Source organism: Ammospiza caudacuta, chromosome 6 (assembly GCF_027887145.1).
Source record: "Ammospiza caudacuta isolate bAmmCau1 chromosome 6, bAmmCau1.pri, whole genome shotgun sequence".
In the NCBI taxonomy this organism is placed as follows: domain Eukaryota; kingdom Metazoa; phylum Chordata; class Aves; order Passeriformes; family Passerellidae; genus Ammospiza; species Ammospiza caudacuta.
This window is the reverse complement of record NC_080598.1, coordinates 12178246-12192644: the sequence shown is the minus strand read 5'-3', so window position 1 is coordinate 12192644 and position 14399 is coordinate 12178246. Positions and strand designations below refer to the sequence as shown.

Sequence of the window (14399 nt, the reverse complement as noted above, 5' to 3'; positions counted from 1 at the left end):
TACAGTGCATACATAAGTTGATAGATTATATTATACTAACATGCAGCTAAAAATAGTTATAACTGATACGATTTCTAAATAATTATAATCAATAACAACATGCTAGGCTAATACATAAATGCAAATGCCACTATTATCTGGTCAATTCCAGACCACAATATCCAAGATTTTTTAATAGATACACCCAAAAGTGCCCCCAGTTTCTTACACCAAGGTATAGATATTTTGTTTCTTTTAATTACTACCAGAACAGGTTGTCTTAGTTTAATGCATAACCCAGGATTTTCCAGCTAAACAATGTTTTATTAAATTTGTTGTCTTGGTTAGACAGTTGCCACTGATTATGTTTTCTGAGGTGTACAAGCTTAGGAAATGGCTCTCTTATTACCATTACAATTTGTCTCTTGCCATTTATTAATCAAGTCCTCTGGTGTGTATGGGCTTCCAAATTCCTAGTTCTCTCAAGATATCATTCTTATTCTTTGGCATCCAATTAATTTTCTAGTTATATGATGACCATGCAAAATACTTTATTGAATTTTCTTCCCCAACTACTGAGTAAGATCTCTAAGGGCTATGGGTCGATTGAGTTTTCTACTGACACTGAGCCAACACAGATCTAAATCAAAACCAGCTAAAATCTACAGTCAAATATGCCTTGATTAATTAAACATAATTCATTATGAAATTTCAAAACAATCACAGAATTCCTGTCTAACTACCTCTCTGTCCCCTCCCTCCAGCCACATTCCCGGCTGGCAGCAGCAGCCAGAGGAAGCCGGGAAGCGCTGGCAGAGGGGGCAAAGGCAGCTCAGGGTTCACGGTGCTGTTTATTGATATCAGACCTCAGTGGGATGCAGGAACCAGGTGCCAGGGGGAATTCTGGGGTCACAGCCATGTCGGGAAGGATCCATTTGGGGAACAGTGCCCTAAGACCTGTGAGGGAGGAGCAAATCCATGCTACAATGTGCTCTGTGCAGAGCATCCCTCCCACATAGCCCCTGTCACTGCCTGTGCTCCCTTTTCCTGCAGGAATAAGGGTGGGAGGGTGATCCTAAGTCACTGCCCCAGGGTCCTGCATGGGGGCACTTGAAGGGTTCAACAGGCTCAGACCCCCCTGTCCCTGGTGGCATCATTACTGGGGGCACTGCTCCTTTCTGGCTCCTCCAACACCTTCTGGAGGCACTCCCTGAGGGACCCCATGGAGCAGCGCCTCCAGCACTTTGTTACTGAGATGTAGATGAAGGGGTTGATGCTGCTGTGCGTGCAGGCAAACAGGAGAACAACCCGGGGGGACACAGTGGTGTAGCCGAGCTGCTGCAGGAAATTCCAGAGACTGAGGGGGACAGTGAGGAGCACAGCCAGGAAGACAATGATGTCAAGGCTCTTGGATTGCTGCTGCTGGGAGCTACCCTTGAAGTGAATGAAGAGGATTGTCCTGAAGATGACCATGGATGGAGCAAAGACGAGGGAGTTGAGGATGTACAGGGAGATGAGAGCCCTGCGGCAGCAGAGCTTGTGTTCCTGTGACTGGCACAGGGAATTCACCGCAGAAATGGCAGCGATGGCAGTGATGGAAAGGGCCCAGAGCGTGGCACTGACCACCACCCATGAGAGGTCCTGGGGAAGGTGGCAGAAGAGCCCAGGTGGGCAGAGCATGGACCTGCCCCTCTCGATGCTGATGGCTGTCAGCCGGTACAGCCCTACGCTGTGGAACATCGGGATGAGGAGGAAAAGGAAGCGTATGGATGCTGGGGACATGATGGAGGAGCAGGAGAAATCCCCCAGCAGGAAGAGCAGAGAGGAGGGGGCCATGAAGATGAGGAAGTTGATGATGCCAGGTCAAGGATGGCAGGTCAGTGATGGGTTTCATGGTGTCCCTCTGGATGTGGAACCCGAGGAGCCAGAGCACAGCCCCGTTCCCAGCCAGCCCACAGAGGCAGATGAGCAGTGTCACACTGTGTATGGTCTGCTGGGGACATCTGTGTCACACAGATCATCTCCTTCAGTGGGTGAGATGGCAGGGGGGATGCGATGTTCATATCCATGGATGGATGCTGGGCAGACAGTTGGATGTGGCCCCTGGCTCTGGTCAGAGTGGATGGGCAATGAGTGCTTGGAGAATCCAGGGATGGACCATGTGGCTCCTCAGCAGCTCCCTGCAGTGGGAAGGATTCAGTGGGGAGGAGTGAGATGTGCAGGGGAGGAGGGCAGTGGGAATGGTTGGGTGAGAGAAGGAGGTGGCAGGGTTGGGCTGTTTGGCTGGAGGCTGATAAATAATATAGAGAACAAACATTTTCAGTTTTTCTGAAGTTGTTCAAAAGTAAAGTGGCCAAAATGATAAAAAGATGAAAAGGCTGGCACACAGGATGGGAAACATGGCTGGAACCAGTGCAGGCGCAGATAAGGAGGCCTGCAGTGATTTTGTGGCAAGTTCAGGAACAAGAGGCAACAGTGCGTGGCCAAAGTTCAAGGAGAGACCACCTTTAATATGGCAGCATTCATTGAATATGATCACCGGAGAGACACCTCTGAATAAATCTCCAGGGTCAGAAAAGGACTTCCAGGAGGAAGTGGATGCATGGAAATGATTTCTAGGAAAATTAAGTTTGTGGATTAGATAAGAAAAACTTTTTAATGCCTATATGTTGTTCTAATAGACTAATACCCTGTTGTAAAATCTCAGCATACCTGCAATATAAGAAGACATGCCTTTGTGTCCTGTGCAGGGCAAGAATTCCTGCTTCCTCATGCTTTGAATTGTGTTAGAAAGTTTGTTCTGGCCCATTTCAGTATTAGGATACAGAATGGATGCCCAGGAGGAGAGAGAGGAGCTGGGGAGGGCCCTGTGAGGAGAGGGTGTCAGGAACAGAGCAGCTGCTGCAGGAGAGGAAGGTGGGGTAGGGAGGAAGGCAAACATTCCACTGACCTGTTCCCTGTGGGGCAGCAGCAGGCAAAGGGCTCTGTGCAGATCAGCGGCGCTTCCTGGTCCCTCTTGCTCCTTTGGGATCCATGTCCTAAAGTGGCTCCTGCCAGGTCAGGGACATGAAGGAGAAAGTGCCCAGCTCACCGGGAGCTCCTCACTCCCTCCACTCTGGCTCCTCCTCGTGCCCTGTCTTGGTTTGATTCCCAGGGCTCGGTGCAGTCACGTGGCAGTTGGAAATGGTCTTACAACTTTGCCTCCCTCAGAGTTCCACAGCCACGGGGTTATTGATCTTGATTTTTTTCCCCCTGCAATAAAAGTGGATGTTTTCTTTGTTGTGAGAAACGATGGCTCCCTTCTTAAAACTTTAAGAAATTTATTAAACTACAACAAAGGACAAAATAAGGTCCAGAGGCACAGCCAGAGGCACACTGCCCAAAATACTAACAGGATTTGTAGACTGTAATCCACCCCCCACATTCAGACACATTTCGCTTTTCCAACACAGCTCCTCCTCCGTTCCGCCTTCCCCGAGCTTCTGCAGCGCTTCGGGCTTCGACTGCCCACAATGGTCAGAGATCAGCCTTGCAACTGTCAGCGTGAACGCAGTACTCACGTTAGAAAAACTCCAAAGCTTAACAGAGCTTCTTTGAACATTATAAAACACGTAATAGTCGTTCAACATTTGCGAGAATGAATCACCATAGCACCTGTGTATAACATTTTTAATAGCTCCTCATTTCCCCCTAATTAGAAACAGTCCTTTGTGACCCTGTTTACAGAGTTCTCAGGTGGAGGGAAGAGACAAGGATCTGACTCCATGTTTCAGAAAACTTGATTTATTATTTTATTATATACCTTACATTAAAACTATACTAAAAGAATAGAAGAAAGGATTTCCTCAGAAGGCTAGGTAACAATAAAATATCCACAGCTGGAAGGATCCTACAAGGATCTTGGTTTTGAGCTCCTGGCCCTGCACAGGACATGCCAGCAATCCCAGCCTGTGCCTGAGAGCATTGTGCAAATGCTCCTTGAGCTCTGTCAGGCTGGTGCTGTGTGCAGCAGGGGAACTCCTGCCTGGGGCCATGGTGGGTGACACCAGGAATTCTCATGGAATGGTTTGGGATGTGTCCTGGTTTAGGGTACATTCGGGTGGAGACCTCCAAATGAGATCTCTCTCAAAAACAAATTCGAGCAGCCCCTCCCCAGCTGGTTCAGGAAAAGATTTCCTTAGAGAAAAGTGGCAAAAACTGTTTCTTTAACAAGCGAAGTATTCACAAGGATAAGAAATGAAAACAATATTAAACAATAAAATCTCTTGCTGTTCTGAATGGTCGGCAAATTCAGACAGTCCTTGTTGTGGAGTGTAGTTTGGCTCACTAAGTCCCTTATCAGTCCCTCTGGTGCTGGAAAATGCCGCGTCCCAGGCCCCGGTGGGCCACAGGTGTGAGCTCCCAGTGCTCTTCTGTGTTTTCGGTCCAGAGCAGGTTTGAACAGTTCCATGCCAAAGGAAAACCACAATCCAGGAAACTTCTCTGCCTCAGCCAACTGAAAAAACCCAAAAGCAAAGGAGAGCTCTGTGCTGCATTGTCTGTGCTGCAGACAGCACGGTCTGGGAGCAGGAATGGGGAGGAGTGAGCGCAGCTTCTGAAAACAAACTGTTGCATGTGCTCTCCCCCTCTTTGCTCAAGAACCAGTCTGAAATGTGCAAAAGATATTTCTGGGCTAAACAGATGAATGGGGATACAATTCAGCTCATAAAGTCACCCAGGACAGGTTGGAAGGAACAGTACAGATCATCTCATTCCATCTCTCCTTCTTCCATGGGCAGGGACAACCAGGAAACCTTTTGCTTTGAAGTCTTGCTCTTTTGAAAGGAAGCTCAGGTGGGAAGTGGCCTGGGTGGCATTGCAGACAAGGAAGGTGCTGGGAAGGAGAATAAGTACATCGACGGATAATGGTCCTTCTGCACTTGCCTTGGGATGGACACTTCGGGTGAGTTGTGCTTCCCTGGACCAGAGGTTGTACCTTGGAAAGTTTTCTTTCCAATGGACAGGAAATGAGAGTCAGGGAGAGAAAACCCCTTTCAGATGTCCAAGTCTTTCTCTTCTGTTAATCATTAACAACACTGTTAATAAATGCTCCATAGCTGTTTAACCTCATGTGTGTCTCCAAAGCCTGACTCACCACCAACAGCTTTCACTCTCACTTCCCTTTCCAGAAGCAGTGGCACGTTGGTTTCCCCTGGATTTAAGGCAGTAGGAAAAGGAGGGACAACTTCCCCCTGAGCAAGAGATGTGGCTGCTGCCCAGGTCTCTCCCAGGAGGAATCAGGAGCTCTTGGCACTGCCAACATCATCCCAAGCATTGCAGGCACGTGCCTTAGGAAGGGCTCTGGTATGAGACAGGGACCTGCCCTGCTCCCAGACCAGCCAGAGGCTTTAGAATGGGATAAAAGAAGGAAATGAGCCATTTTGGACACTGTTTAACAAGGACAGGCTCAGAAGTGAAGCCTGGATATTGTTTCGTCAACAAATTCAGAGGCTGGGACTACCACAGTGGAAAGAAACAAAAACCATGAATCCAAATCTGACTGAGAGTTGGTTACAGTAATGACAAAGATCAGGAGAGGCTGGGCTGTGGCTGGAGCTGCTGTGCAGAGTGGCTGTGCAGCTCCTCCTGAGGGTGGCCAGGTTCAGGATGGAGGTGCTCAAGGGCTTCCCTGGACACTGATGCTGGGGAACCAGAGGATGGATGGCCCCATTCTGCAGAAGAGCAGCATAACCCCCTAATTTCTGTGCAATTCAATGGTCCAAGCATCTGGCTATGGGAATTTCCATTTCCATGTACTTTATTGACACAGGCACTGTAGTTCAGTGGAGTTCACCATCGACCTTGAACTTTACTCAGAAGGATTTAATTCTGGAATTCAAGAATGTGACAAATTCCCACTGAAAGGATAAGGGAATGTTGCTGTCCCTCCCCAGCTCTGCAGCCCTACCTGGTGTCCCTTCCCATCAGCTGGGAATGCAGGGCTGGCTCTGCTGGACAGAAGGGGAAGGATGCTCCCTGTGATCCCAACCCCTCTCCTCCCATCCAGAGGCACCAGCCCTGCAGGGATTTGGGAAATCACTGCCACCCCATGCTGGGTGTGTCCCCAGGGATTAAGGTGTCCCATGCTTTGCAGGCAAGAGCTCCCTGAAAACACCATGGAACTCATCTGCTCAGCCAAAGGAGATGGAGTTCATTCCCTGGGGCCGAGGCCATGAGGGTCATTCCATGGGGAATAGAGCTGGGGAGCAGCACTGAGCCCAGCTGCACTGCTTGGAACCATGTGGATCCAGGATGGAGCAGGAAAGCCATGCTCCAATGTGCTCCCTGCAGAACATCCCACAAAAATCACCCAAGACAATGCTCCTGCTCCCTTCTGTTGCAGGAATACACCACCACATGGAAGGCGATCCTCTGCATATTGGTTCATCAGGTGACTCAAGGAAACCCTCAGGCCTTGTGCCTTGCTTCTTCAGCAAAGCTATGGAAGGAACAGGCAGGCTCAGAGCCCTGTGTCAGTAGGGCTAAAATTTGAGCAGGTAGTTTGTTCTTTCTACTAGTCAAAGACCCTCTGCAGAGATTCCATGAAGACTCCCACAGTACAGAGCTTCCAGGAGATCGCCATGGAGCTGTCTGTCCTCCAGCTACCAACCAAGAAGTAGATGAAGGGTTTGATGCTGATGTGGATGCAGGTGAGCAGGAAAAAAATCTGGGGGGACACAGTGATGTAACTGAGCAGCTGCAGGAAATTCCAGATGCTGAGGAGGAGTGTTAACAGCACAATGAGGATGAAAACAATGTCGCGCCTCTTGGGTTGCTGCTGCTGGGAGCCCCACTTGGCCCTAATGAAATCAACTGTGCTGGAAATGACCACGGGTGCAATAAAGAGGAGCAGGATGAGGGTGTACATGGAGATGAGAGTCGCCTGGCAGAGCTCCTGCTCTTTTGACGGGCATAGCAATGTCACTGTGGGGATGACAGTGAAGAGAGCAAAGAAGGCCCAGTACTGGACACTGTCCACCAGCCACCTCAGGCGCAGAGGAAGGTCCCTGGGGCAGCGGAGCCAGCAGACCTTGTGCATAGTCATCACGCTGTTGCTGGGCATCAGCCGGAACAGCGCCCAGTAGTAGGAGGCCACTGAGAGCTGGAAAAGGAAATTCAGGTACCGCAAGGGCACAATAGGAGAGCAGGACACTTCCTCCACCAGGAAGAGGAGGGCGGAGAGGACGGTGACAAGAAGGAAGGTGAAGTCGGCGACAGCCATCTTAAAGATGCCAGGGTTACGCCGTATCAGGCTGAGGACCCAGAGCACAGCCCCATTCCCAGCCAGCCCACAGAGGCAGATAAGCAGTGTCACACTGTGTATGGCCACACTGGTCACATCTGTCTTACACAGATCAGCTCCTTCAGTGGGTGAGGCAGGAGATGGGGACACGGTGGTCACCTCCATGGATGGACGCTGGGCAGGCAGTGGGATGTGGCCCCTGGCTGTGGTCAGAGTGGATGGGCAGTCAGTGCTTGGAGAATCCAGGGATGGACCATGTGGCTCCTCAGCAGCTCCCTGCAGTGGGAAGGATTCAGTGGGGAGGAGTGAGATGTGCAGGGGAGGAGGGCAGTGCAGTGGAAATTATGTGGTGGAGAGGGAGGTGGGAGTGTTGGGCTGTTCAGGCACAGGGCAGAGGAGGGGGGAGATGGGGAGGGCACTGTGGTCACCGAGAGAGGGTGGCAGGAACAGAGCAGCTGCTGCAGGAGAGGAAGGTGGGGTAGGGAGGAAGGCAAACATTCCACTGACCTGTTCCCTGTGGGGCAGCAGCAGGCAAAGGGCTCTGTGCAGATCAGTGGCGCTTCTTGGTCCCTCTTGCTCCTTTGGGATCCATGTCCTAAAGTGAGTCCTGCCAGGTCAGGGACATGAAGGAGAAAGTGCCCAGGTCACCAGGAGCTCCCCATTCCCGTCCTGCTGGCTCCTCTCTGTTCCCTGTCCTGCTTTTGCTCCCCAAGGCTTGGTAGAGTAACAGAGGAGTTGGAAATTGCAGCTTTGGCTAGGTCAGAACATCACTTCCTTTGAGGTGTTTATCTTTGGGTTTTTTTGCTACAGAGGAAGTGGCTTTGGTGAAAAGCTCCAAATGAAATATTTTGCAAATGGCTCCTCATTTCCTTCTGGTGAGAAACATTCCTCCCCTGCAGAATGACCCATTCTCTGATTGCCTTCCCTCTCCTCACAGGTTTCTACTGTTCCTTGTTTCTCTTCCCTGAAGGGTCACTGTCCCTCCAGCAGCAGAGGGATGCTGGTGGTGCTGGTGGCTCTGGAATGCTGGCAGTGCTGGCAGTGCTGATGAGTCAGCTGGGTGCTTGTCAGAAGTAACTCCCATTTAGGGAAGAGATCTCGGGTCATTGCCGAAGCCTCCCAATGACCTGAGGAAGCAGAGCTGAGCTGGTGCCTATCCTGTCCTGTCCTGTCCCAATCTCTGCACCCCATTCCCACCCCGCTCTCCATCCTCACCCCATCATGTAACATCCCACAGCTTTCCCAGACGGAGCCACTCCCCCACTCTGAGCGTGGCTTCTCATGCTCTGAGCTCCTCTGGCTTTGCCAGCATCCAGACCCCCTGCAGCCCCCTCTGACCCTCTCCTGACCCCTCCAGCCTGCTCTGACACTCCAGAATCCACCCAGGGCTGACTTCTTTTTCCCCTGACACCCCCACTCCTCCCCTGCTCCACCAGGGACCGCGGCAGAGTCCCTGCTCCCCCTGGCCATAGGGTTCTATATCTCAGCACTCAGTGAATAGGAACACCAGAAACCGATCTGAATTATCCTCCAGGATCAGGAAAGGATTTCCAGATGGAGGTGAATGCATGGAAATGAGTTCTGTGAAAGTTATGTTTATGTATTTTATAAGAAAGAGACTTTAATGACTGTGTGTGGTTATAATGGATAAAAGCCCTGTTTGTAAAGTCTCACTACACACAGATCAAAGAGAGATCCTTCTGTGTGTGCTGTGCTGGTGAACAATTCCTGCTTCCAAATGCTTCCCATTGTGTTTGAAAGTTAATTTCAGCCAATTTCAGTGTCAGGATACAGACGGGATGCACAGGGCAGAGGAAGGGGGAGCTGGGAGGGCCCTGCGGTCACCGGGAGAGGGTGTCAGCAACAGAGCAGCTGCTGCAGGAGAGGAAGGTGGGGCAGGGAGGAAGGCAAACATTCCACTGATCTGTTCCCTGTGGGGCAGCAGCAGGCAAAGGGGTCTGTGCAGATCAGCGGCGCTTCCTGGTCCCTCTTGCTCCTTTGGGATCCATGTCCTAAAGCGGCTCCTGCCAGGTCAGGGACATGAAGGAGAAAGTGCCCAGCTCACCGAGAGCGCTGCATTCTCATCCTGCTGGCTCCTCTCTGTGCCCTGTCCTGGTGCTGCTCCCCAGGGCTCGGTGCAGTCACAGGGCCGACGGAAGTGGTTTTTCATCTTTGGCTTACACAGGGTTTCACAGCCTCGAGGTTGTTGATCTTGATGTTTTTCATTTTTCCTATGAATCAAGTGATCTTTTTCTTTGTTGCGAAAAACGCCGCCTCACTTCTTAAAACTTTAAAACTTTATTAAACTACAACAAGGGACAAGGTAAAAGGAACAGTGCTCAGTGTGCGCAGTCGCGGCCAGAGGCACACTGCCCAAAACAGAAACAGGATTTGTACTCTCTTGGTAACCCCCTTCACCCCCCCCCGGTAATCCACCCCCCCACATTCAGACACATTCCGCTTTTCCAACACAGCTCCTCCTCCGTCCCGCCTTCCCGGAGCTTGTGCAGCGCTTCGGGCTTCGGCTCCCCACCATGGTCAGAGATCAGCATTACCACTTTCAACATGAACACGTTTGAACATTGAGAGAAAAGTAGTTCTGTAGCCCCAGAAAAAAAAATAATCTCTGTTCCTAGCGATGAAGATGGTTTTAAAGTCAGATAATGAGTACTTTTACCTTTGAACAACTCATCTTTAAAACAGTACCCCATAAGTTGACATAACCCATAAACACAATTGTGGGGAAAAAAAGAACTTGTAGAAAATAAGAGAGAATTCACAATTGCAGACTTCCCAAAACAAATACCATTCATAAAAAATTAAGAGCCACGAGAGAGCTATTTTTCTCATAGGGAAGTCTCCATAACATTAACAAGAGAGACTCCTCTCCCTAAGTGAACTAAAGAAAGACCATTCTAGAAGCAGTAAACTGACTAAAATTGTAAGTTTTGTTTCTTTGCATTGTCAATAAGAAAGAAAAGGTGGTAAGGAGAAGTGTTCTAAAAGTTTAATTCTGATTCTTATTACTCTATCTTTTAATTACTGTTAATAAATTTTTCTTTATGCGCTTTTAAAATTTTAAACCTACTTTACCTTTCTTCTAATCCTACATCACAACAGGAAATGAATACTCTAGTGCTTAACCAGCACTAAACCAACCCCACTCATTAGTACATTAGCAAAAAATTCACAAAATCAGCGAAAGCTCAAATTAACAAGCCACAACCACTACAGGCTGGAATCTGGTTATGGATTTTGGGGGTAGAACTGAGGTCTGTAGGGAATTTAAAACTGGAAAAACTGTAGGAAAAGAGATGGAATATGGAAATGAGTGTCCTGCTGAAGGAATCCTCTAACTGCTCAGTGATATCAACTGACACCTGAGAGTCCAGGTCAGATCCATCCCAAAGCCATTTGCTCTCTGATACCTCCATGAGCAATCCTCTCCTTCTCCAATTGTTTTCCTGCTCCAGCTCTGTCCTGTCCACAGCCAGGAAGGAGGTATCTCCCTGGATGTTGTGCCAGGCACACAGGACCAGGCTCCCACATCCTCCTTGCCATGTGTCCTGTCCCTCACCCCCTCCCTGTGCTGCTCCACATGGAAGCTGTGGGTGGGAAAAGATGGGAAAAGCCACGTTTGGGGGACAGCAGCGTTGCTCTGGTGTGTCTGTTTGTCACCCCTGCAGCTGTGTGAGGGCAGGAGAAGCAGCAGAGGTGTCACCATGAGCACTTTGTCCCCTGGCACGGAGGGAGCCAGCCCTGCCTGCTGGAGCCAGCCCGGTGGGAAGGCATCCCAGGGGAGCTGGAATGAGGAGAGCCACGACAGCTGGAGCCAGTGTGACAGCAGGCAGGGGAGCAAAGTGCCTATCCCGCTGCTGCTGCTGCTGCTGTGCCTGTGTGGGATGGTGGGAATGGGGCTGTGCTCTGGCTCCTCAGCTTCTGCATCCACAGGAACCCCATCACCCCCTGTGTGCTCAGCCCGGCCATGCCTGGCTCCACCTTCCTGCTCTCCATCACCATCACCCTGGGGATATTTTCTGTCCCAGAGAGCTTCTGCCACCAGCTGGGCTCGTGGGCTGTGACAGCTGGGCTGAAGGTCCCCATCCTCTTGGCTTTCACTGCTGCTGTGTCCTCTCTGACAGCCCTCAGTGCTGTCACAGCTCTGTTTGTCCTCCCGTGTCCTGCTGGCCCTGCCCCTGCTCCCAGTGCTTCCCGGTGCTCCTGTGTGCCCTGCTCTGGCTGCTCTCCTTCCTGCTCACTGCCACCCTCCATTGCTGCCCTTTGGTGCCCATGGCCTTGGTGCTGAGCTGCCCCTTCTCAGTGCTCAGCCTGCCCTGTTCTGCTCTGGCCCTGCTGGCCAGGCTCCTGTGCTGCTCATGGAAACAGCTCCCAGGGAAGCTCTGTGCCCTGCTCCTGCTGCTCCTGTCATCTCCTTCCCCTTCTTCACTGCTGATTTTGGGCACTGGCTCTTGCTGAGGGCATTTGACTTCTCTGTCTTTGCCCCCAGCCCCTCTCTCCTGCTCACCTGTGCCCAGAGCAGTGCCCTCCCTCTGATTGACTGCCTGGCTGGGAGCTGTGCAAAGGAATTCACCCCCTCTGGTAGTGTTGCCTTGCAGAGGGCTTTTGAGGCTTTTGTGCCAGAGCCAGGGCATAGGGACAACACAGGGGAACCATCATCAGGGGGAATCATCATGAGAAAGAGTCTGCATAAAAGAGAAGCATAAAATATGCGGAGTTGGAAGGGAGCCACAAGGAGCATGGAGTTGAGCTCCTGGCCCTGCACAAGACATGCCAGCAATCCCAGCCTGTGCCTGAGAGCATTGTCCAAATGCTCCTTGAGCTCTGTCAGGCTGGTGCTGTGTGCAGCAGGGGAACTCCTGCCTGGGGCTGTTGTGGGTGACACCAGGAATTCTCATGGAATGGTTTGGGTTTTGTCCTGGGTTAGGGTAACTTTGGGAGGAAACCTTCAAATGGGATCACTCTAGAAAACAAACTCAAGCAGCCCCTCCCCCAGCTAATTCAGGAAAATATTTCCTGAGAGAAAAGTGGAAAAAAACTGTTTATTTAACAAGCAAAGTATTCACAAGCATAAAAAATGAAAACAATAGGAAACAATAAAATCTCTTGCTGTTCTGAAGAGTTGGCAAAATTCAGTCCTTGTTGTGGAGTGTAGTTTGGCTCACTCAGTCCCTTATCAGTCCCTCTGGTGCTGGAAAATGCCGCGTCCCAGGCCCCGGTGGGCCACAGGTGTGAGCTCCCAGGGCTCTTCTGTGTTTTCAGACCAGAGCAGGTTTGAACAGTTCCAAGCCAAAGGAAAACCACAGTCCAGGGAACTTCTCTGCCTCAGCCAGCTGAAAAAGCTTAAAAGCAAAGGAGAGCTCTGTGCTCCATTGTCTGTGCTGCAGACAGCACGGTCTGGGAGCAGCATGGGGAGGAGTGAGCTTCATGTAAAGTGAAAAATTTCAGCTTCTGAAAACAAACTGCTGCATCTGCTCTGCCCCTCTTTGCTCAAGAACCAGTCTGAAATGTGCAAAACCTATTTCTGGGCTAAACAGATGAATGGGGACACAATTCAGCTGATAAAGTCACCCAGGACAGGTTGGAAGGAACTGTGGAGATCATCTCATTCCATCTCTCCTTTTGTCATGGGCACGGACAACCAGGAAAGCTTTTGCTTTTAGTTCTTGCTCTTTTGAAAGGAAGCTCAGGGAGGGAGCGGCCTGGGTGACAGTGGAGACAAGGAAGGTGCTGAGAAGTAGAAAAAGTCCATGGAAGGATAATGGTCCTTCAGCACTTGCCTTGGGAGGGACTCCCTGGCTGAGTTGTTCTTCCCTGGAGAAGAGGTTACACCATGGAAAGTTTTGTCTTTTTAATGGACTGGAAGTGGTAGAGATAGGGGAAAACCCCTCTCAGGTGTCCAAGTCTCTCTCTTAAGTTGTCTATTAAAAACTCTTTTAATAAATGCTCTTTGGCTGTTTCACCTCACGTGTGTCTCCAAAGCCTGACTCACCACTCAGGGCTTTCACTCTCACTTCCCTTTCCAGAAGCAGTGGAACGTTGGTTTCCCCTGGATTTAAGGCAGTGGGAAAAGGAGGGACAACTTCCCCCTGAGCAAGAGATGTGGCTGCTGCCCAGGTCTGTGCCCAGCAGGAATCAGGAGCTCTTGGCACTGCCAACATCATCCCAACCATTGCAGTCATGTGCCTTAGGAATGGCTCTGGTATGGGACAGGGACCTGCCCTGCTCCCAGACCAGCCAGAGGCTTTAGAATGGGATAAAACAAGGAAATGAGCCATTTTGGACACTGTTTAACAGAGTCAGGCTCTGCAGTGAAGCCTTGATATTGTTTGCTTAGCAAATTCAGAGGGTGTGACTACAACAGTAGAAAGAAACAAAAACCATGAATCCAAATCTGATTGAGGGGTGGTTACAGAATGACAAAGATCAGGAGAGGCTGGACTGTGGCTGGAGCTGCTGTGCAGAGTGGCTGTGCAGCTCCTCCTGAGGCTGGCCAGGTTCAGGATGGAGGTGCTCAAGGGCTTCCCTGGACACTGATGCTGGGGAACCAGAGGATGGATGGCCCCGTTCTGCAGAAGAGCAGCATAACCCCCTAATTTCTGTGCAATTCAATGGTCCAAGGATCTGGCTATGGGAATTATCCATATTCCATGTACTTTCTGGTACAGGCACAGGAGTTCAGTGGAGTTCACCATTAACCCTGCACTTTACTCAGAAATATTCAGTTCTGGACTTGAAGAATGTGAGACATTTCCACTGAAAGGATAAGGGAATGTTGCTGTCCCTCCCCAGCTCTGCAGCCCTACCTGGTGTCCCTTCCCATCAGCTGGGAATGCAGGGCCGGCTCTGCTGGACAGAAGGGGAAGGATGCTCCCTGTGATCCCAACCCTTCTCCTGCCATCCAAAAGCACCAGCCCTGCAGGGATTTGGGAAATCTCTGGGACTCCATGATGGGTGTGTCCCCATGGGTTAAGGTGTCCCATTTTTTGCAGGCAAGAGCTCTCTGAAAACACCATGGAACTCATCTGCTGAGCCAAAGGAGACGGAGTTCATTCCCTGGGGCAGAGGCGATGAGGGTCATTCCATGGGGAATGGAGCTGGGGAACGGCACTGAGCCCAG

At 50.5% G+C, this 14399-nt stretch overlaps 3 protein-coding genes across 3 annotated transcripts; 1 reads left to right on the top strand and 2 right to left on the bottom strand.

Moving 5' to 3' along the window:
- Positions 1-893: 893 nt before the first annotated feature.
- On the bottom strand, positions 894-3608 carry LOC131558782 (mas-related G-protein coupled receptor member H-like). Its single transcript, XM_058806802.1, is given in 4 exon segments — positions 894-1858; positions 1860-1982; positions 2930-2936; positions 3428-3608. Coding segments are annotated over 4 exon segments (1062 nt in total). The 3' UTR covers positions 894-1107.
- Positions 3414-7426, bottom strand: LOC131559007 (mas-related G-protein coupled receptor member D-like). The gene has a single exon (XM_058807194.1). It carries the CDS (start codon positions 7424-7426, stop codon positions 6533-6535), a length of 894 nt encoding a protein of 297 aa, XP_058663177.1. The 3' UTR covers positions 3414-6532.
- A 3557-nt stretch (positions 7427-10983) lies between these two features.
- On the top strand, positions 10984-11985 carry LOC131558781 (mas-related G-protein coupled receptor member D-like). Its single transcript, XM_058806800.1, is given in 4 exon segments — positions 10984-11164; positions 11167-11433; positions 11436-11683; positions 11686-11985. Coding segments are annotated over 4 exon segments (996 nt in total).
- Positions 11986-14399: the final 2414 nt, after the last annotated feature.